This window comes from Myotis daubentonii, chromosome 11 (genome assembly GCF_963259705.1).
Source record: "Myotis daubentonii chromosome 11, mMyoDau2.1, whole genome shotgun sequence".
Taxonomy (NCBI): domain Eukaryota; kingdom Metazoa; phylum Chordata; class Mammalia; order Chiroptera; family Vespertilionidae; genus Myotis; species Myotis daubentonii.
The window spans coordinates 37,006,769-37,029,734 of NC_081850.1; the positions used below are offsets into that span (position 1 = coordinate 37,006,769).

A 22,966-nucleotide genomic window follows, 5' to 3' on the forward strand; every position below is an offset into this window, starting at 1 on the left:
GGCCCCTAGTAATATATATGTGGTAAATTGTCTCATATTACCTAGAGAAAATCCTGAGAATTATATAATGATTTTTGAGAGGCTAGCCCATAACCAAAATAGGAATCACTTCGTATAGCAAAATTATCTTGAAAATTCCTTTAGTACCTACAGGCCCAGTGTATGTGCAAGGCATTTAGTTTAATCTCATCGTTCCCCAAGAAAAATGGTTTTCTTTAGTCATATGCATCACAACAAAGAACAGGACATTTGGTATTCATCAACAACGTTCTTCCAGAGCTCCTTCAGATGGCTTCTCTCGATTACAAACTGTTTTGGAAACTCCAAATTCTTTCCACTGATTCAGCCATAGCCTCTTAACTAATTTATAAACCGCTGTGATTTAGCAGCTCCAGGAAGTTAGAGGATAATGTTGTGGAATTTGCTCATTCTTAGAGCAAACTCTTTCTGCTCTTTACTGTCTTGGGACCGTCTTCTACTTTCTTTGCTGAAAACAGGTTCCCCCAAGGGACCTTGAAATCTTTCAAAGCCACAATGCAAAAAACATCAGTGTGGCTTCTCCTCAGTTTAGCCTATTCTTTATCCAGTGCAAGGAGACAAGGAGAAAGACATGCCCCTGTCCCCTATTTCCATGATGACATCAATGTCCTCTCTCAGGGGCTTCTACAGCTTGGAGTGGAGCTCAAGATGCAAGTGAGCTACAGCAAAAATCACATTGGCCACCTGTTTAAACAACTGGACTCTCTGAATACCTCTTTAGTTAAGCTTCTAACTCAAGTCAGCCAGCAGGAGAGAAAGAAAGAGGACCTGGAGAGGAGAGCTGAGCAGCTCGACAAGAGGAATGAAGACCTCCATCAGCTGGTTGCTGAGCTCCAGCATCAGATGATTGCCGGGATAAAGGACAGAGAGAAATTCAATGAGAGGCTAAACTTGCTGGAGCAGAAGATGGAGGATGCTGTGTTCTTCAAGGCAGGTGGGCTTTCTCTGACAGAAGTGATGGACGACATTATGGTGAGTAGATCATTGTTGGTCATTTTAGTTGACCATTATTTTATTGGAAATAAAATATGATTTTAACACTATTATTATTATTTTAAGTAGAAATACTATTCTATTGGAAAATAGACCCCCAAAGTAAGACTCATAAAGTTGGAATAATTTTGCCATGAGAAACCCTGGGTAAGAAGAGTGATGGTGCAGATTAACCCTATTTATGCAAATGCTAATGTATCTGCCATTGCTGGTAATGGCAGCCTAAACCACATTTAGAATTTAAAAAAAAATATTTGTGTCACTTGCTCCCAAGGAGTGGGTGGAGGAAAACTCAATCATGTAATAAAGCAAAAAGCTAGCTTCCTATCCTCTGAGAACATTTTATGTACACGGCCTTGGGACTCCCAGAGAGCCAAAGGAGTAACAGTAGTTGTTCAAAGTCACACAATCCTTGGTGCTTCTTATATATCTTTTTGAAAGTGAGACTGAAGTGAATCAAATGGCTTGTACTCAGAATGTTGAATGAAAATTCAGGATATAAAATGTTATCTATGACAGGGCTGCAAATATTCAAAAATTAAATATGCATGAAAGGGTTACAGCTAGAAGATGATATGGATAAATGAAAAAAGTAAATATGATTTTTGAATGAACTTGGTGTCAATTTTGGCTTTCTTTCTTTTATTTCAATACAAAAGCTGTAATAGGGTACTAATACCAAATATGTACTTTTTAAAAGACAAAACAAAAAATTGCTGATTCTGCAGCTTAGGGTATCTCTACAGTCTTTTGAATGACAGTGATGCCTGTAATTTAAGCTACTGTTATCCCAGGGAAGATGGGCTTATATGGAGACCTGTGATTAGTGGCCCTTGCCAAATAAGTTAATAAGTGGAACAGTCCTTTAAAAAAAATCACAAAATTCTCTACAAATGTGGTGGAAAAATCAATTTCCTCACCTGTAATAAAAAGATTGGAGTTAAGTTTCAATTCAATGATACCTGATAAGTGCTTTGCTGTAAACTGCAAAAATATGACACCCATGAAGATTATCTACTTATCAGGATTGTGCGAAACAGCTGAGTGAACTTCAAAATACAACTCTAAACAGTCTACAGGACTATGAGATCTTAATATATGTCACTTAGGGAACCCATCAATCTCTCTGGGTTTCTCTCTCCATCTTTCAGGCTCTTTCTGTCTCTGTCTCTCTATGTCTGCCTGCATTTAATCTGTGCGTGTGTCTCTCTCTTTCTGTCTCCCTCCAGGCTCTCTTTTTCTCTGATACACCCTCTCCTCCTCCTCACAGCCCCTCAGAAAAATGACAAAATGCTCTTTTTCACCAATCTTTGTTGACTAGTTCTATCTAATCACTAAAATCCGTTTCCTTACAAGCGTGTGAGTGCTCGATGATTTCCTGCTGTGATCTGGGACTGGGTTGTGAGCAGGGCCTTAGTTCTCTCAGGATGATAAGCACAGAGCCTAATATCTATGAACATTTTAGGGTTCCACAAAAATGTATGTGCCTTGAAAAGTAATCAGCTCCAAAATACAAAAAGTAAAAGCTCAAAACCAAAACTAATGCATTTTACATTAAATGCTTACCAACTGCAACATTTTCTCAATTAGTCAACAACAACTCTACTGAATTTAACCTACAGGTGAAAATTACTTCCTCCTACTTTGCAGACTGCTATAAAGTTATATTAAAGTATACTGTATATAACAAATGAGAAGGTGGGTGCATCCTAATGTTTTAAATGATGTGGTCAGGTGCTTTTGGGGGGGTCTTAAAAAGGTTCTTGGATATAGATATCAGGAAGGGAAAGGATAAAATACCAAGAAATCGGTTTTTCTATTTTATTAGTTTTCTTCTAGCTTGATGGTTTTATAGCGACCACTAGCAATATGCACTGGGGTGAAGTAGACTAGCCAGGCAATTAGCACCTGGCTCTCTGCTGGAACTGCTGAAACAGCTTTATGTAGAAAAAGCTCGCCAACCTCTTCTGGCAATTTCAAAGTAATTTCTTTTCCTTTCCTTGTGCTTTAAAACTCTCCCTCTCTAGCCCTTTTTGCAAAGACAGAGCCAAAGAATTGATGAGCTATTTGCGGAAGTGGAAATGCAGCAAAACCAATTGCACAAACGAGATACCCTCATTAAAAGGCTACGGGAAAAGGTTGGTACCTCTTTTTTCTTTTAAAATATGTTGTATTGATTTTTTACAGAGAGGAAGGGAGAGGGATAGAGAGGTAGAAACATCGATGAGAGAGAAACATCCATCAGCTGCCTCCTGCACACCCCCTACTGGGTATGTGCCTGCAACCAAGGTACATGCCCTTGACCGGAATTGAACCTTCAATCTCTAGGCCGACGCTCTATCCACTGAGCAAAACCGGTTAGGGCAGGTTGGTGCCTCTTACTCCCTTTAGTAATGTGTTAACAGCAGGCTTTGAGTCCAACAGGACAAAATTCAAATGCCTATTAATATCAACAGTATCTTACAGTTATCTGGTGTCTTTTATTCAAGCATTCCAAAGAAAATTGCAGATCTCGATATATTATTTTATGGTACTTATGCAAGGTGAGCAACTGAGGAGGTGTTTTTTACTTATCATTCACACTCACTGCCAGGAAAATTTATTTTATTTCTTAAGGAAAAGTTATTTTAGATGTAATAAAAATGGCTAAGGTTTTTTAACTCTTACTATGTGAAGACACTATTCTAATAGTAGCTAATAGTACCTTTGACAGGTACTACAATGAGCCTCATTAGGTAGATGATAAAACGGAAGCACAGAGAGGATGCATAACTTGCAGGAGGTAACACAGCTAGCACGGTGCAATTCAGATCTGGGTGCTCTGAAGCTAATACTAGATCTGTTGCCCCTAATCATTGCTATTTCTAAGAACAACCATAAACAGTATCTTTGCTCAACAATCAGACTCACCAGAACATTATTATGTGGTCTTCTATTGTATTATTTACAAGGGCTAAAGAATGTTTCCTCAAACAAACATTTTTTTTTTAAAAAAAAAGGTTTAAATAACATAGTTAACTTAGGAGATGAGAATAACTATTGTCCCTCGGTGGTAGATATTTTCAATACATCAAGAGCAAGTGAAGTTAGAAATATTAGAGCTCAATATTTGGTATATTCTGGAATTACCTGGGAAACCTGCAAGCCAAACCTGGCTATACGTATGAGCTGGGAGCAGGCGTTGGAAATGCACACTTCCGCAGAGCTAAGACTTTGGTACGCTAAGAATGGCCCAGGGAGGAGCAGCGGCAGCATCAGAACCACCTGGGCCAGTTAGGACTCACCAGTGACTTGCTGAATCGAATCGGAACCTGCATTTTAACAACACCCCAGGTGATTTCAAATGCACAGTCAAGTTTGAGACCTGGTCTCTTCGATGGACACATGAATCTTGTCATTTATTGTGTTCCCTTTTGTTTGCTTGGCTGCTTGGAAGCTCAAAGGCAAATTTGCAACCGACTTCTTAAAAAATATATTTTTTATTGATTTCAGAGAGGAAGGGAAAGGGAGAGAGAAAGAGAAACATCAATAATGAGAGAGAATCATTGATTGGCTGCCTCTTGCATGCTCCCTACTGATGATCGAGCCTGCAACCTGGACATGTGCCCTTGACCGGAATTGAACCTAGGACCCTTCAGTCTGTAGGCTGATGTGTATCCACGGAGCCAAACCAGCTAGGACACAACCACTTTTTAAGGAACTGTCAAGAACCTTAGGATATATTCTGCGTATTAACCTTATCCAGGTTTAGATTGATTTCCCTCTCCTTATTTTCTTTTCACCCAGAAATCTTATGCCTTGTTTTACAATCTCCATAAGCTGCCTCAGATACTTTTTAGAATGGGAAAGTTTATAAATAAATGCACAAGCATAAAACATTTGCCATATCCTGTCTTGTTATTCCATGGTCTAATGCCATGTCTTGTGTTTATTCCTATTTCTAATACTTTAGGTTAAATCAAAGCACAAACTCACAAAGGAAACAGTGAAAAATGGAAAGAAAACCCCTGATGTGTAGGGTGAAGAGAATGTTCCATCTTCAGGAATCAGCAAGGGAAACGGAGCATGAATCCTGTTCTAGGGCACAAGTCAGAGTCCACACAAGGCTGCCTGCCCTGGGAAATGGCACAAGATTAGAAGGAGGCGCTGGGGTGTTGTCCCCAGCAGCAGCTTGCCCCTTAGTAACCTCTGCTCTGTGGGCCAGGCTGCAATGTTTTGTGTAAATGCTGGCACTGTATTCTGAACATCGGGGACCTCTAACCCCGCCCCCGCAACAAGCAAATGCAGTTAAGTAGCTAGAGACAAAATGTTACCCAAATTGTTTAGAAACACTACAATAAATGACCCAATATTCTCTCTCTCTAGTCATGTTATGTTTTTAAAAATGCACTCTAAAACAGAAATCAAATGAGAGCAAGAGAAACAAATAGAAAGCCAGCAAACTCTTATACTTGTTATTACACCACTTTTTAAAGATTTTGAAGGGACGAATAATCCAGTCTTTCCCAATTAATGAACTATAATTTGAACATCCGATATGGTATCTTGAACAACTATGGATATTGAACAACTATGATTACTAATAATAATTTGTCTTTGAACATGGACTACATGCTCACATATCCTATATTTTCAGAGTACCTCTTCTATTACCTCAATTCCCACCCCTTCTTCTTATGAGAAAGGTAACAATTCCTCTTAAGAAAGGGCTTGGAAAATCAGCATTCCTCCTGTTAAATAAAGCAGGACCTCAAGCTGGGGCAAAGAGAATGTTCCCTTTTAGAAACAGGTAAAAGTACCTGAACTCTCCTTAAAATCCACTCACTTGTTTAAGAAAAGTCCAACTACTTTTCAATAGCAAAAGACCCAACAGGAAAGTTGGAATGTTTTTAGGTCTTATCTGGATCAGATTCACAGTGAAAAGAATCACAAATACATAAACATTTGAAACCTGCTGTGGAAAACTGATGACTTTAAGAAAAAGTAAATCTCTAGGCCCTGCCGGGGTAGCTCAGTTGGTTAGTGCATCGTCCAGATACACCAAGGTTGCAGGTTCAACCCCCAGTCAGGGCACATGCAAGAAACCAGTAAACGTATAAAAAAGTAGAACAACAAGTTGATGTCGATCTGTCTGCCTCTCTCTCTAAAATCAATGAAATGACATTCTTTAAAAATCTAACTTTGCTTGAAATTTTTTAAAAACAATACTTTGTTGACCACTATGCTGTACACCTGAAACTAATACAAAATAATATTGAATGTAAACTGTAATTAAAAAAATTAAACCATACTTTGTGGAGCTGACATTTTATGAATTAAGATATCCATATTACTAAATATTCTTTTGAAACACTGCTTACCAGATTTAATGTATTAAGTGGTTTACATATCATTCACTCCCATCTTTGTATGAATTAGTTTACTCAGTTCCTGTTCTTCTTACAAAGAGGATGGATTATGGACTGACTGCAGGTATGAGTGAAGAAAGGGTGATTATTAATCACGAGGCACTGATCCGGGAAGATCTGGATGCTTAAGGTGACAAGGAGAGTGACAAAGCAAGGGCAGATGGGAAGGTACCAAAATCCAAAGTTTTTATTCCACAATTTTTTTTTCTAAAGCTTTAAAAAACTTGACATTGACAAAATAGTCAAAAGGCTCACTGGATAATTGCCTTTCTTCCAACTCTCAGCTATCCCCATGGAACCCATGGTATGGGTTATCTGGATATTCCTTGTGATTCCCACATGGGGAAGGCTCAGAATTTGTTAAACACGTTGAGCTTGGTTTATTAGAACCCTATTTTCAGTGTCCTTTTTTTAAAAATAAAAAATTATTTTATTTTTTAAAAATATGTTTTTCTTGATTTTTAGAGAAAGAGGAAAGGAGAGAGATAGAGAGATAGAAACATTGATGATAGAGAAACATCATCAATTGGCTGTTCCTACAGGCCCTCTTATCGGGATCGAGCCTGCAACCAAGGCATGTGCCCTGACTGGGAGTGGAATCAGTGATCTCTTGGTTCCTGGGCTGAAGTTCAACCACTGAACCAAGTTAGCTGGGCTAAAACAACAAATTTTTAATGAAAACCTACTCCAAGTACAAACAACACATACGTTTCAATATTTGGTTTTATGAAAAAGCAAAAATTCAAGTTTGAAGGTATCGTTTCAATGCCAAATCTAGATGGGGTTGCATATTTTAAGACCACCAGTCAGAATTGTCACGTGAATGACTAACATGAACCAACCTGCATGTTCTTTTAAGGGACGGAGGGAGCACATTTTTTCCAGGCTTTGCAAACAGTTTCCTAAAACAAATCTGCCAGCTAATGAAAGCACATACACATACCAGAAAATGCCCATTTCTGCTGTTGCTGAAGCTGACCTTTGTTTTTCTTTTGGTTTGGGGCAGAGCCTTTATTGGTCCTCTATCCATTAAAAACAAACAAACAATGAATAAATCAATATTATTCATTAAAATGCTTGCCTGATCATTCCTGATGTTTTTAATATTGTTAGTTTGGGTTGGAGGAAAAAGTATTGGAATTGGAGGAAACAGCTGCATTATTTGAATAAATAAGAATAAATTCTCCAGATGCCCCACTACCTCCATCTAGAAACATATACTTGCTTTGGATACTTGGTGGGAGAGAAGGCTTGTTTGGGTTTTGGAGGTGGTTTCAAACTATTGTAGGGAGGGGGTTTGGGGATAATTGTTATCATTTTGCTTTTTTACAAAGTAAGGACAGACCACTAACTTGATGTTTGTTCTGTCCAAAAGAGGAAGCAGCCATTGATCAATCTCTTCATTCAGGTTGGGTGACCATTAGAGTGAAAGAAAACCTGCCCGAGAAAAATGAATCATCCCCCCTCTCTTCTCCTCTCCCCAGTAAGAATATCTCATTCATGGTATGAAAGAATTACGGTAGCCTCTAAATGCCCTGGGTGGTGTGTTCATTGGTAGCATTTGGCTCGACATCTGTGACATAAAAAGTTCTTCAACCAGGAAACATAAAGGCCAATGATGCAAGAACTGGACAGAACCCTGAGCTTGAGATGAGTCTAGCCTGAGGAGCACAGGGAGCTTTCTGCAAAGATGCACTGAGGGATGCCAAGTTCTCACCTTGACAATCATGGGAGCGAAGGGAAGGACAAGCTAGCTCAGAAGATCTGTATCGGGGGGGGGGGGGGGGGGGGAAGGGATAGAATACAATTAACTGGAGAAGAATTCCCCTGTTCCTGCTCTGGGCGGCAAATTCACCCAATCCTCAGCTGGAAAATGAGTCAGAATTCTAAGGTGTCTAACTGTGACTCCTTTCTTATTTTCTCAAAAGTGAGACATTTGTGTATGTCATCTTTGAGGACATCAACTGGTGCCTTGGCATAACAGAAATGGAAATCTATTAATAAGATAAAGAAACTGGTCTGCTTCCTCTCTGTGGACCCATGGAGGAAATTCTGACAGGAGAGAAAACACCGCCCATGTCACGCACCCCCATCAAGCAAGTGGATCGATACAAAAGCAACCACAGGCTTGGTTTTACTCGTAAAAACTATAAGTCTAGGAAATGCTGAGAAATCATATTCTTGTTGCTAAATGCATAATTTTTAGCTTAGGCATGGAGATTGGGTAAAAAAAAAAATCATTAAAATTAGCCACTAAGTTGAGTTTCTCTACTTTTATCTTTATTAAACCATAATATTTATATTCCCATTCTGTTGCATGGATCTCAGCTTACATTTTGAAGGTTGTCAAACAAAGAAGATAAAACAAATGAGTTGGAACCGCACAGTTTTGGAAGTTTTATTACCTTTCTGGGGTTTAGGCCAGTGGATAAATGAAATTCATTTTTAATGACAAAAAATTCATGACATACAACTGGTTAGTCATGGTTTCTAAATGATGATCTTGTTACATTGTCAAAACTCAGACTTCCCTACTCATAATTCTATTTTGCTTTGTGCTGCGGGGCTAGCCAGCATTGCCTCCACCCAAACCCACTCTTTCCCTGGGAAGCTGGTGGTGGTGACACAGCATGTAATATTTCACCCAGAGCATTCTGACTTCTGCTGAAAGGGGTCAAGGGCAGCTTGTCTGAGGCCTTGAAACCACAGGACATCCATTAACAGAGAGCTGTTAAAATACCTCTGCTTTAGAGATGGCCAAACACTTCTTGGGAGGAGTGGGTGGATGCTGATCTTTGGGCCACCAATAGAGTACACAGGAAAGACAAAACTAAGGATGAAAAAGCTAAAAAGTAGAAAAGATTTTTACCCTCCCCACCCCCAATAACAAAAGAAATAAGAGAGAACAATTCCCCGAAGGCTATCTCGCCAGAAGACAAGCCACTTCAAAGAACTAATTTTAAAATAATAATTAAAAAACTAACAAAACCATAGAAATCAAAGAAAGAAGGCTTTTTTTGGACTTTAGGAGGCTCCTTCTAATCTAGGCAAACTATGCCTCATCACAATCAAATGCAAGCCCAGATTTGCCTTACGTTCATCACCATTTCTATTGCTTCTGCCCCCAACCTCATACTCCAAACACATGAAAAAAAATAAGATGTTTCGTGAACCTTCGTGCTGAATTCTCTGTAAAGGCTCTGTGAAGAACGTATCTGCCATCATTAAATAGACAGAGCAGGATTTTTTGTTTGGACAGTTGTTAATAGGCAGTAACACAAAAGCATGGTCGACTCAAAATGAATGAGTATAATGTGGAGTTGTGACTTGTGGAGTCAGTGACATGGAACCTCCTTAACATGATTTCATTACTGCCTCACCCACATTCTCTTAGTTCTGTATGTGAGTCAGGATCGGTCAATGTGTAAATGTGTACAGTGAACAACACCTCTCACAGATGAGATTTCACTTTCTCTCTAACCACAGGATACAGATCTCAATGTGTCTCCCTACTATATCTTCCAAAAAGCTCCAGATTTCTAAAGTCATGACTTACTAATGAATGAAGGCAGAAGCTGACAGGTCAAAATAAAATGCTTTGCAAAAAATGACAACAGCAATCTCTTGGAACACTGGAACACTTTCCTGTGATTTCGTTTGTTTGTTTGTTTGTTATGTTTTGTTTTTGCTCCTACACTTCAAAGGCAAAAAGTAAAATGTGTGTTTTCCTTTAATAAAATCATAATAATTCCCTTTGTAATAGGAAAGATAGCGAATTGCAGCTGAATCTAGAAAGTGAGCGAATTGTGCCCTCAAGTGGCTGAAAAGATAGCTTTGCAAAACCTGCAATTGTTGCTAAGTAATTTTAGGTAACTGGCTTCTCCCGAATTTTTTCATTTTTTTCAGGAAAAAAAGGAGGTTGGCCAAGTTTTGGAGCAGGACATTAGGTACATGGGGATTGCACTCCTGATTTTTTGGGACAAACTTGCCACAGCAAAGTTAAGTACAGGGACTTGATTATCTGGATAATTCAGGCAACAGGAATCACTTTGCCTTTGTCTCCATTACTTGGCTAATTCAAATGACTGTATTTTGCCTGCGCTGCACTGCTGTTCTTAAATTAAGTGCTTGTTCACAATAAACTTTGTGTTCCACAAGCATTTGCTTGCTAACTTTAGTAAAACCAATGAGTGGGCTTCAGAGCAGTGTTTCCAGCAGCTGATGTCACTGTGGACCTTTGCGTGACTCCATAGACTGAAGAACTCATTGAGAGGAACTCCATAAAAGGGAGGGGGAACTTTGATTCTTAAAGGAGGCCCAAGGCCCCGCCCCAGACCTCCTGAATGGGAGTCTGCAGGCAGGTAAGTGTCCAAGATGGACACCTGTGTTATTATAAAGCTCCAGAATAGACTGAGGCACAACCACCTTCTCCCCACCCCGTCACCCACAGCAGGGAGAAGCTCCACTGGGCTCAGATTGGGAACCCATTTCCTTGGACAAAATAAAATCCCTCTCAAGGACAGCTTCCATTCTCTATGCCCCAAGTCCTTCCTAGCCACCTCATCCAGAATTATTTCTGGTTCATTCCTTTCCTTAGAAGTCCTATTCTCTCAATTACAACTTCCAGGCATTCATGCAAGATGGGCTGGCACAATTACCCCACGCCATTCCTTCTGGCCCTGTGGGGTACAAGGCTGGTAGTATTCCTCAAAACTCCACTGTGACATGGAGACACCTCCCCTTCAGACCAGTTATCAGGCAAGCTTTGGGGATGTAGGCTTCTGGTCGCAGAACATTCGGCTGAATAGGAGGAGGCCTGGAAACAGCTAATAACCCATCAAAGAAATCGTGTTCTAACGGATAGGCTTGTTCTCGGCCAGCACAGTCCTCCGCAGCAGTCTGATAATTGGATAAAATGACCTCAGAGGCTCTCGGGGGCCGGGATGAGAAATGAAAACACACTTTATGTGACTTCCCTAATGTAATCACCAGTTAAAGGGATGGCAAGGAGCTTAACAAGCTCATTACAACTTCAGTGCCTGTGATCTCTGTACATGCCCCCGTGGCCACAGGATAAAATACCCTTCAAGGTCGCCCTAGGCCTTGGCCCCAGCCCGTGCTGTTTTCATTCCGCCCCCGCCAGAAGGCAGCTGGCGTCTCTATTACCAGCTGCTGGGCCACATGCAAAATAAGCCAGGAATTGGTCCAAACGTGTTTCTGGGCTAAGAAGTATTGTTTTCTTATTCTGGGCGTGAAGAAAGGAATGCTAAATTCAGATTTAGGTAATCCTATGTATCAACCTAATTTTTCCAGCTGTTCTCCACTTTCAGAATGGCTGTCCTCTGTGATTTTGCAAAAGATCTTGCCTGGGCCGAAACCGGTTTGGCTCAGTGGATAGAGCGTCGGCCTGCGGACTGAAAGGTCCCAGGTTCGATTCCGGTCAAGGGCATGTACCTAGGTTGCGGGCATATCCCCAGTGGGGAGTGTGCAGGAGGCAGCTGATCGATGTTTCTCTCTCATTGATGTTTCTGACTCTCTATCTCTCTCCCTTCCTCTCTGTAAAAAATCAATAAAATATATTTAAAAAAAAAAAATCTTGCCTGGGTCTGTTTCAGGGAACACTTGTTGGGTTCCATGCCTCTAACCCATAGAGGTGGCACACAGCACTGGTCTAGGAGACGCTGGCTATTCCTGGGATCAGCACTCTGGCTCTAGAAGTTCACCTCTTTCCTTAGAGAAGGTGTTCATTTTATCAGTGACCAACCCTGGCGGGCTCATGGGATGTTTCTGAGTCCAGCATAGTTCTCCTATGACTGCTCCTTTAAGCAAGAAGAATAAGGTGGAGGCACCAGGGTCAGCATCCACAGAGAATACGATGTGAATGGTGCCTGTTGCGGTACAACACAGTGACCCTGACTGAGTGCATCAGAAGGGATAGGGCAATCAGAGGAGGCACCTGAAGAGATAGGAGAATGGGGAGACCGAGGGCCGGAAGGCAACTTCAGGCTATACTAAGCCAGTTTTATATGAAGTTCCATGGCAGCTGCTCCTTTAAGAGAGATACATGAGTTCTACTCCATCGGTGTTCAATGGAAACTTCACCCATATTAGAATCCTGTAATGTGTGACTCTGGCCACCACTCACACTCAAGGCTAGACAACATCCGCCATTAGAGCCATGTAATAGTTCCCTCCACCCAAGGGAGCTCTGCCATTTATGTTAAAAGGACACAAATTTGAAATTTGAATCCTTTGCCCAATATAATATTGTTACTGATTTCAGAGAGGAAGGGAGAGGGAGAGAGAGATAGAAACATAATGATGAGAAAGAATCAGTGACTGGCTCCCTACTGCACGCCCCCTACTGGGGATCAATCTGCAACCTGGACATGTGCCCTGAGAGGAATTGAATGTGAGACCCTTCAGCCTGCAGGCCGACGCTCTATCCACTGAGCCAAAATCTGGCTAGGGCACTAACAGACATATTCTTCATAAGTTCTGGATAGATCAAAATTTTTATAAGTCAAATCATATTTTATATTCATTAGGAGAATCCTCTATAAAGAATTATCCCTGAATTTATCTGCTCTGTAAATCTTAATTTCTATTTGTTTCATTTTCTTAAAGGGACATAGCTGTAACCAGGATTAGTCATGGAAATAGCAATGTCAATGTGGAAAGTTACCCTACTTAGCAAATTCTTAGAAAGATATCCAGGATTCAACTAAGTTGAGGGAAAACTTTTCTAACTGAAACAGGAACTGTTGTCTCTACTGAAATAATACTCTTGGGAGAGATAAGACATTAGACCAGGGGTGGGCAAACTTTTTGACTCGAGGGTCACAATGGGTTCTTAAACTGGACTGGAGGGCCGGAACAAAAGCATGGATGGAGTGTTTGTGTGAACTAATATAAATTCAAAGTAAACATCATTACATAAAAGGGTACGGTCTTTTTTTTTTTTTTTTTTTTTTTAGTTTTATTCATTTCAAACGGGCCGGATCCGGCCCGTGGGCCGTAGTTTGCCCACGGCTGCATTGGACCATACTTCTTACTGATACCATAATGTACATAAATTAGGAGACCTTTGCTTGAATACAGACTTTGATTTTCAGGCAGGAGGGGGTAGAAAAGATATGAGGTTCTACATTTTTTTGAGATACAGGGAGATGACAAGAAACAAAAAGAAAGGATAAAAGACAGAAATGAGAAAATTAGGTCACCAACGGCAAAATTAGTCACCCCACCAATTTGACCTGGCGTTCAGTCCTGACTTGAGTCTTCCATTCCATTTTGTGAAATGGCAGTGGAAGTGAAGGAAAGGGGAGAATTAGTCCAGGACTGGTTACTGTTAAGACCAAACTAAACAAAATCACTATAAAGCATGTGAGGACTGGAGAAGAACTATTAACAATTTAACAGCAGCTCGGGAGATCAGACAAGATAATCTCTAAATTCCTTGATGTTTTCACGTAGTAAAATTCTTAAACAAGTTTATTACATCTCTTGTTTCTTAAACAAGGTATAAACAGTGGTGTGCTGGGAGCCAAGAAAAGGCACTATGAGCAAAATGGAAGGAAGTGTTTTCTTCTATCGTTCCCAAGGGTAGAGACCTGGTTTTAATGGCATGGCCTTGCATTTCCATAGTGTATAGAACAGCTTAAAGAATATTCACTTTGCACTCAGGGTCCATTTCTCATGAAGCCAAGTTGGGTCCATAGTAGTCCTCCAGACTTGTTCTCCTTCGCACGCCTACATTTCTGAGTCATCAGCACACTAATGCATTCTGAGTCCCGCTGTGATGTAATTAAGGGTAATGTTTGCAGCAAGGAGTACTGAGAGTTGTAAGTGCTTCCCATGGGTAATTAAATGCTGAGGGGAAGTTGAATAATTATAGAATTCATTTGGTGCAAGTTTATTTCAATTCCACAATCATTTTTTTCCAATTATAGGATAGGGTTTCTAAAGATACAAACACGGCATCCATAAGCAAACATTTTCATGCCTTCATTTCCCTAAACAGAATGGAGAACTGAAACTACTTCATCTTAGGAATGCTTATTTATCTAGGAGGGGGACTTGGGTTGAGTTTATATGGAAGGAATGAAGTTAGAAAACGAAGAGCTGCTTCAGAAAGGATTAAATGGGGAAAGATGTGTGTACCACACCAACATTAAAAGGAAGAGGTCCATTTCTAATTGTGTGGATGGTTGCTTGATTTTTTTCACTGTAGTTTTTGACTTCAGTGAACGGCTCATTTATCCTGTCTGGGTCTCACTTTTGTATATCTGGAAATGTGGGGTGGGTGTGTTTGGGTTAGGTGAGTTCTGAAGTTCTTGGCATTCAGTCCCACATACACGTCATATTGGACAGTATAGGTGAGGGTCTGGGGGAATCAGAATTCTCTTACTCTATGGAAAGGATTGCAAACTGGTACAATTTTTGGGGAAAAAATTGGCAGTATAGATAAAACTTAAAATGTATATCACTTGTGACCCAGTGATTTCACTTTTAGGCATATTCCTTAGGAAAACATTCACACATGTGCACAGAGAGACCCAGACAAACTTCTCATTGCACAGTAATAAGAACCCCAAATTGAAAAAAAACATAAATGTCTATTAATTAAAAAAAAAGAAATGGAAAAATAATCCCTCTTTATACAAAGGAATACTATACAGCAGTTAAAAATGATGACAAAGTGTTATGTAAATCAATATTAATATTTCTAAAATACAAGCTGTCAAGTAATTCTCATTCATTACATTTGTGAAAATCTAATTAATTAAAATATCCTTTGAGTGTAACACACGGAATCAATAAAATTCACAAGTCAACAGTAATAGTTAAACAAAAAAGAAAAAAATCATACTGTTGGATGAAAAGTACAGTATAATACATAGAGTGTGCAGCCACTTATGGACATTTAAAATGAATGTAAAGCCCTAACCGGTTTGGCTCAGTGGATAGAGCATCGGCCTGTGGACTGAAGGGTCCCAGGTTTGATTCCAGTCAGGGGCATGTACCTTGGTTGTGGGCACATCCCCAGTAGGGGGTGTACAGGAGGCAGCCGATCGGTGTTGCTCTCTCACCGATGTTTCTAACTCTCTATTCCTCTCCCTTCCTCTCTGTAAAAAAATCAATAAAATATATTTTTAAAAAATAAATAAAATAAAATGAATGTAAAAATAATACTACTTGTCCACAGATACATACATGTATATGTATGTACACACGCACAAACATACACATGTGTGTGAAACAGGAGAGAATGGAAGAATAGACACACATAAGTTCATCACTGATGCTTGGGCAGCAAGGTAGAAGTCTGTGACTAGAGGAGACTTCAACTTAATCAGTATGATTTCACACACACACACACACACACACACTTGCAATGTCAATTTCAGATGGTGGAGAAAAGGTGCTTGTTACAGCATTCTTCTCCGCATTAAAAACATCTTCTCAAAATAAAAACTAAAAATGTGAGCAGCAATGGCTTTGGCAGATGTGTGTTGACAAGTTTCCGCCCAGTCCCAAGTCAAGCCTCCAAGAAACCGAGGCAGCCTAACCTTTAGGCCCTTACTGTCTAGCTCCATGCTGTTCAATATGGTGCCCACCAACCACTTACAGCTACAACTTTAAATTCAAATTAATTAAAGTTAAATAAAATGAAAATTTCAGTTCGTCCATTGCCCTAGCCACATTTCAAATGCTGAGTAGCCACATGTGGTTAGTAGCGATTGTATTGGGCAGCACACATGTAGAACATTTCTGTCATTGCTGTAAATTCCATGGGCCAGAGCTGGTTTCAAGGTAAAACCTGTCTAGTAGACACTGAGAACATTTTTTAGTCACATTGCTCTTTCCCTACTACATCCTTCTGCACATAGAAAAACCAAGGTAATGATGCTGAGGAATTTTTCATTTCTGGAAAGAATATGCCCACTACAATTATGACTGAAAAAATTAGATAATAATTTTTAGAACATGATCTAGCAATTATCTATAGCTTTGTAAACATATTTCATTTTTTCCAAAACTTAGTAACTAGGAAGGTAGATCAAAGGACGATGAAGGCATTATTCAAACAAAACTGTAAATGTGGGCTCAATGGTTTACCAAGAGCCTTTGTTTCTCACCTGTACACAGTATGAGGGACATACACTTCCCGGATTGGAAATTCCAAAATCTCTTTGTGTGGACGCGTCCGGTTTTCAGAAAAGGGTTTCACTGGCAGTAGTTCAGGAGTCAGACAACAATTGATTATCTCTGGAGCCAGAGAAATCTCCAGTCTGAGCAAGCCTAAAGAAAGAAAACGAGTGTTTTAAGAAAGATCCTGTCATACTAAGAGGAATCGAGAAAAACTGTTGTAGCATATTTCTTTTATGAAAATAAGGAGAAGTTGTGGGAGTGTGAGAGTTCTGAAATTCCCAGCTAATTTCCTGTAGCTGGAGAAAAAGCAGTTATGATAACTCTTAAGATTCTATTTCTAGAAATTAAAAAGCAAGAAATTGTAGAATGAGTAGAAATAGATCGGAGGATTTTTAAAGTCCCTTCCAGAACTACCACTCTATAATAGTATATATTTAAGTAAACACTGGTGGTTCTCGAACTGGGTTCTCTGGTACTTTAGGATGCTGCAGAAGTGCCTCAGAAGCGATTAAGCTGAGGATAAGGAAGATGTTCTCACCTTCTATCAAAGCATCTTACTTTCATTTTTCTTTGTATACTAAAAGTTCCATATGCTATTGTATATGATGAAAAAGACTCTTCTATTCCAACAATGACCTGATTGTCTAAGAAACCAGATCTAAAAGCATGTTTATTTAAAGAATCAATTATTTAATAGAATAGAAAATACTAATAGAGTTTCAAAAAAAAGTAGACCAATTCAGACTCCACTCCTGGTGTAAAATCCCACATCTCATTTGGTACACATAATTTTATAAATTGCAGCAGTAGACAAATAATGTGTCTAATCACAAATGGCTTTGGCACAGCTTAAGAGGATAAAGACAAGCCATCCACACCTGGAATGGACTTGACTCTTCTCTGTAAGGAAGAAGACCTTTTGTAGTCCGCTAAAAACTTGAATAAGTCTTCATCACTGAGTCGATCTCCCTCCTGCCAAGAGAGAAGTGAGGGTTAGTACAGATGCACCATTGACTCATGGGGTAGGGACCGATGATTTATGGGAAGATTTTTATCTTTAAATTTTATTTAATTCTTAGAAATTAAGATTATAGGCAATGGTGAAGTCATTTAGTTCAGCCCCTTATCAAATACTAGTATTTCTTCTCTACTATTCTTGGACTTATTGCCACGCAGCCTCTCATTAACCCTTCTGGGGATGGGGCTTCTATGCATTCTAAGGAAATCTATTTGACCATTAGAAATCTAGGCCAACAGCATCTTCACCCTATAACTTAAGGCCACTGATGCTTGTTTTACTCCTAGAATAATACAGAATAAGTGTACTTCCTTCTTCAAAGATTTGAAGATGGTGACAGCGTCGTTCCATTTTTTCCCTGTCCTCACTTTTTTCATATTTGTCTTGACTAAGCAGGCTAAGCATAAATACGATTCTCTATGTGCCTACATGGGACACGTACTTTACCAAGGGAGTCACAGGCAAGAGATCTAATCCTTGCAAGGTAAGGTAGCCTGGTAAGGTAGGTAGGTAGCTGTAACTTATTCCCAAGTACAAATGAGAAAACTCAGACTTAATTAAGTACTTTGCCCCCCGAGTTAATACAATTGGAAGTATATCTGGAATAGAAACCCCTTCAGCCCCATGCTATTATGGGTACAGTGCACAGACCCTTCAATATCCCTTCTGCATTTCAGATTATTAACATAACACCTTGAAATGCCCCATGAAGATTGAGCTATGAAAATTTTCTAAAACAAAGTCAAACCAAGCCTAAGGTTTTGTGTGGTAAAAATACACATAATATAACATTTGCCATCTTAGCCATTCTGAGTGTTCCGTTCCCTAGTGTTAAGTACATTTACATTGTTGTGCAACTGATCTCCAGGGCTCTTTCATACTGCAAAACTGAAACCCTGTGCCCTTTAAACAACAACTCTCTTTACCCCTCCCTCCAGCCCCTGGCAACCATCATTCTACTCTAGGAAGTTCTTTGTTTTTTAAAGAAATGTTTACTGAGCCAGCGCAGAGCGCCATGTGCAATGGTCACCTTCTCTGAGCAAGTAGGGCAGCCCTGCAGTGTGCACATGGAACAGTGGTGAGAAGGACAACCGCCCGGTCAGGAAACCCCGAGACCAAGGGGGGACAATGCTTCAGCCAGGCAGCTCTCAGAGCCTACAAACAACCTGACCATGAGTGTTCCAGCAGGACAGTTTGTATTAGGGCAGTTAGCCCTCAGCGGAAAGAGCTAACACTCAATGAGCACCTGCTCTAGCCTAGGCACTCTGAGAAGAGTTTTACCTGCCTCCTGTCATCTAATCTCCCCAAAAGCCACATGAAGCAAGCACCATCATCCTTGTTCTGTGGATAATGAGATTTAGGCTTGGCAAGGTTAACTAACTTGTTCTCTCATTCATTACATAGACTACCACTTTGGGCTCCAAAACCCGTAACGTTAGGAGACAAACCCCAAAACACTAACATGGAGAGATACCTGCTTGAAGAAGCTGTTAATGGTCATGTTGGTGGTCTTGAAGTTGGATCCGACCCCGTTTTCCTCCAAGGAGAGAGCTCTTTCCGAAAGCCTTCTAGTTTGGGATAAGGTTCTCCGCTCACCCACAGAGCTTCTTCCTTTATGGAAAACAACGGTCATTCTAAAGCTTGCCTTTCTGTTTGAAGACACAGCAGTTACTAACTTTACCATACATAAGCTATGTGGAAAGTCACTGAACAGGAACACTGAATGTGGCCATTCTAGTCTTGAATAAAAATGTCCCTCCACTGACCCCTCCCTTTCCTAACCCCCCTCTTGGAGCCCCTAATCCTCCTCTGACCAGAGCTGAGAGGCGGTGAGCAGCTGCCCTCCCACGTGGAGGGTAGGCCAGATGCCACCCTGCAGAGTCCAGAGCTGCAGCCAGAACGGGGTCTGCAGATAAGCTTTATTTAGTCAACAGTGTTTGTTTTTGTTTTATTTTTACATTTTCATTCCATTGGGAGAGGCATGCACTCAAATGCCCTTGAAGGCATTTGGGAATGTGACCCAAATGTGCTAGGGTCAGCCTGAGTATATTCTGAATCCCAGTTTTCTTCTGCTCTCTGCTGACCTGCCTAACGGAGATTAGAACCCAGCCACACCCTGCCCTGGGCTGGGACCCTAATACTCTGCTTTGTTGTTTCTTATCCCCATTTGACATTTAGGTGAGAATTTTATTGCTTTTCTGCTGCAAAACTCAGGGGTTCTGTCGTGAATAGTCAAATTGCTTAGAACTCTAAAATGGCCAACCCTGTCTTTGAAGATTCCCTTATCCTTAACTCTTGCTGTGATGCTGAATTGGAACTTTCTGCTACCACTGCCCATCTACACTTGCCACATTGCCTCTTCTGGTTGCTTCTCAAGAATCAGCCTCTGTGGTCAGGTTAATTTATCCTTGACCTAGAGACTATGAAAGCCTCGGCAAGCCCTATGCCTGAATTTATGGGTTCACCTAATTTAGGGTGTCCTCTAGCTTCTATGCATAACTCTTTCAAATAAGGCTGCCTAGGTCTACATAGAGGTTGGCATTTAAAAAAAGCATTGTGGCCTCCCCAGTGTTGCTAAGTGGTTAGAGGGTCAGCCTGAATACCAAAGGGTCTCAGATTCGATTCCCAGTCAAAGGCATGTACCTGGGTTGCAGGTTTGATCCCTGGCTTAGCATGTGGGAGGCAACCAATAAATGTGTCTCTCTCACATCGATGTTTCTCCCTCCCTCCCTCCCTCTATTCCCTCCCTCCCTCCCTCTCTCTCTAATAATCAATGAAAAAAAAATATCCTCAGGTGAGGATTAAAAAAGAAACAAAAACAAAAACATTGTGGTGTGAAGGTCAAGATGCACTAAAGTGAGGTTTGTTATTGATAAATCAGAAATAATCCAGGAATTCTGACCAGAAATTATGCAACCATAACTCCAGAATAGCAGCAGTAATAACAAAGTACCCTTTCCTCCACTCCTCTGCTAAAGGCAACATTTCAGAAGTGGCAGAGCTAAGGAATGCAAGAGAAAAGTCACGAGAAATGTGACTCCAGACTTAAATATTTGCTGATCCAAAGACATTTAGGAAAACAGAAACTCTGCCACAAGTAGGGGTGGGTCTACTTGAAAATTCTACAGCCTCTTGAACAGTTTCATATCCAACCTGTTTTAAAAATTAATGACTCAGACCAAGGGTGAGGCGATGAAAAAGAAACATGCTAAATAAATTGAACAGTAACTAGATATTCTATTGGCATCCACTTTTTCATTGCTGTTGGCAAAAGAAACTTTCAGGGGCTGGAAATTTTGCTAAGAAACCTGAGTTTGGCTTTTCAAAACCTCCATGACTTTACCCCTTATGTTTTGGAACCAATCATGGTGCCTTTATTTTAACACACTATAGATAGTTATTATATTTTCTTGTTATTTTCAATAATTTTAAGAGGAAGTAGCTTCTTAAAATTAAGTTTTTAATGTGTCAAACTGTCCAGAAAATTCTAACCAAAAATCTTACTATAAGAGTATATTTCAATTCCACAAACATTCATGATAATTTTGGGGAATCGTTCTCTATTATAATCATGCATTTGTAATCAAGCCGTAAGAGTGTCTCAACCTATTAATCTCCTTCTTCTTCCCCATTTCCCACACCTTACTGTACCCCAAGCCCCCACGAATAAGCAGTTGACCGCAGAGTTGGTGCATTGGGGAGCCCACCTCTTCCCCCGGCAGCGGAAAATCTTACCAACCATGGACTCTGCATCGGTTACCTCCCTCTCCAGGGTGGAGACGTTGAAGAAGCTTGCTAAGCTTATAGGAGCCCAGGCAAAGGGCATCCGGTATTTCCCCAAACGCTGGCAGAAAGATTCCGCTTGAAGTTTCAGTTTTTCAATCTTGTCTTTACTCTAGAGGAAAATGGAAAGAGACAAGCAGGGACAAACAATAGGGCACCGGCACCAGTCAGCTGCCCTGCCACGGAGAGGACAGGCGTCTCCAAAATCCCTACCCTACTGATTAGAACAAGTGAGCAGGCAGCAAAGGGCACACTCAACGAAGGCCAGAAGGCCAGGGAAATACAGATTAGAAAAGGAGAAGTTTACAAAAAGGCTACATTCAACTATTAAATATACCAGCTTAAAAAAAAAAAAAAAGGTCCAAGGCTTCCTCTACAAGCTAATCCACAAGTGTCAGTTTTAGGGGCTAGTAACTTGACTTGAATTCGCATGAGAGCACCTTGGGATAAAAAGTTTTATATATCATCTACCAAGCTCTCAAGAGAGCCTGTTTCTTCAAAAGTTGCCTTAGAAAACTCCAGAAAGATCTATAAAGGTTCTTAATAATTTCCTTATTAGGTTGACAATACTTCCAAGGAGTTCTTTCTAAATTCAGAATAAAAGGTAGATTTTTTTAAAAATGTCTTGAAGTGGAAAGATTTTTTTAAAAAGAGAAAAAAAGAGAGAGACGTGGACATGGACAACAGTGTGATGATTGCGGGGGGCAGGGGTAGGTAGAGGTGGAAGAGGGCATATAGGGCATAAATGGCGATGGGAAAAATAAAATAAAATAAAAGTCATGAGTTCAATACATCTTATTTGAAATTTTTAAGTGATGCTGATTAGGCAAGTGTTAGTCCAGAAAGGCCGCGCTTTAAAAATCTTGCTGGGTGCTGAGGAAAGATGTCCTCTCCATGGGTCAGTACCGGGGTTGTGCTAGTGAATCTATGATGTGCAGCAACCTCAGCCAATTTCCAAACATCCACGCCTGAAAGGCTGGCGCCCATGCTGTGGAGATAAGCCTGGGCACTCTGGCACTGCTTGGTTCCATGGGGTCTGTGGCCCTCCCGCCACAGCTGGGTCAGAGCCTCAGAACCAAGGCAACAGGCCGCGGCTTTGCCCTAGTTTCATTTTAGAATTAGACATTCATGTGCATATCATCATCTGTTGAGTTTAATAGCTTATTTCTTTCAAAAGTTATCATCAATGACCAATTTCTCTTCCTTCTTTGGTTTATATATAATTTATTAGGATCTCATATGAAAACATATGAAGGACTAAACCCTATTAATTATATTGTGGAGCACCTCTGTGGAAATATTTCCTTATTCTAAGATGTTACCATTTAGCAGTATTCAAAATATCATACCTTTCCACCATCACTTTCTTTGATAACCATGTAGGGTTCCGCACAGTCTCCAATCTCTCCCTGCTGAAGGACTTTTTCAATCTACCAACAAAAATAACAGGAAAACAATGCACATAAAACACATCCACATAACGGAATCTATGCAACCATCAAAATTAGATTTTGTGACAATATTTAATGATGTGGGAATATGTCTGGGATTATGCTTTTTTGATTTAAAA

At 40.3% G+C, this 22,966-nt stretch overlaps 2 protein-coding genes across 6 annotated transcripts in view; one reads left to right on the forward strand and one right to left on the reverse strand.

The window, feature by feature from the left end:
* Positions 1 to 22,966, reverse strand: part of DOCK8 (dedicator of cytokinesis 8) — a 200,254-nt gene that overhangs the window by 83,802 nt on the left and 93,486 nt on the right. For all 5 annotated transcript variants that reach the window (XM_059656823.1, XM_059656825.1, XM_059656822.1 and 2 more), the window contains 5 exons: positions 22,746 to 22,826; positions 21,349 to 21,508; positions 19,088 to 19,224; positions 17,474 to 17,567; positions 16,583 to 16,745 (listed from right to left, as the gene is read on the reverse strand). In XM_059656823.1, the coding sequence (XP_059512806.1) occupies positions 16,583 to 16,745; positions 17,474 to 17,567; positions 19,088 to 19,224; positions 21,349 to 21,508; positions 22,746 to 22,826 (635 nt within the window). The remainder of the gene's footprint in view (positions 1 to 16,582; positions 16,746 to 17,473; positions 17,568 to 19,087; positions 19,225 to 21,348; positions 21,509 to 22,745; positions 22,827 to 22,966) is intronic.
* Positions 41 to 6,922, forward strand: LOC132211961 (angiopoietin-related protein 3-like). Its single transcript, XM_059656821.1, has 3 exons — positions 41 to 1,011; positions 3,060 to 3,170; positions 4,985 to 6,922. The coding sequence occupies exons 1-3, from the start codon at positions 535 to 537 to the stop codon at positions 5,048 to 5,050; spliced, it is 654 nt and encodes a 217-aa protein (XP_059512804.1). The 5' UTR covers positions 41 to 534; the 3' UTR covers positions 5,051 to 6,922.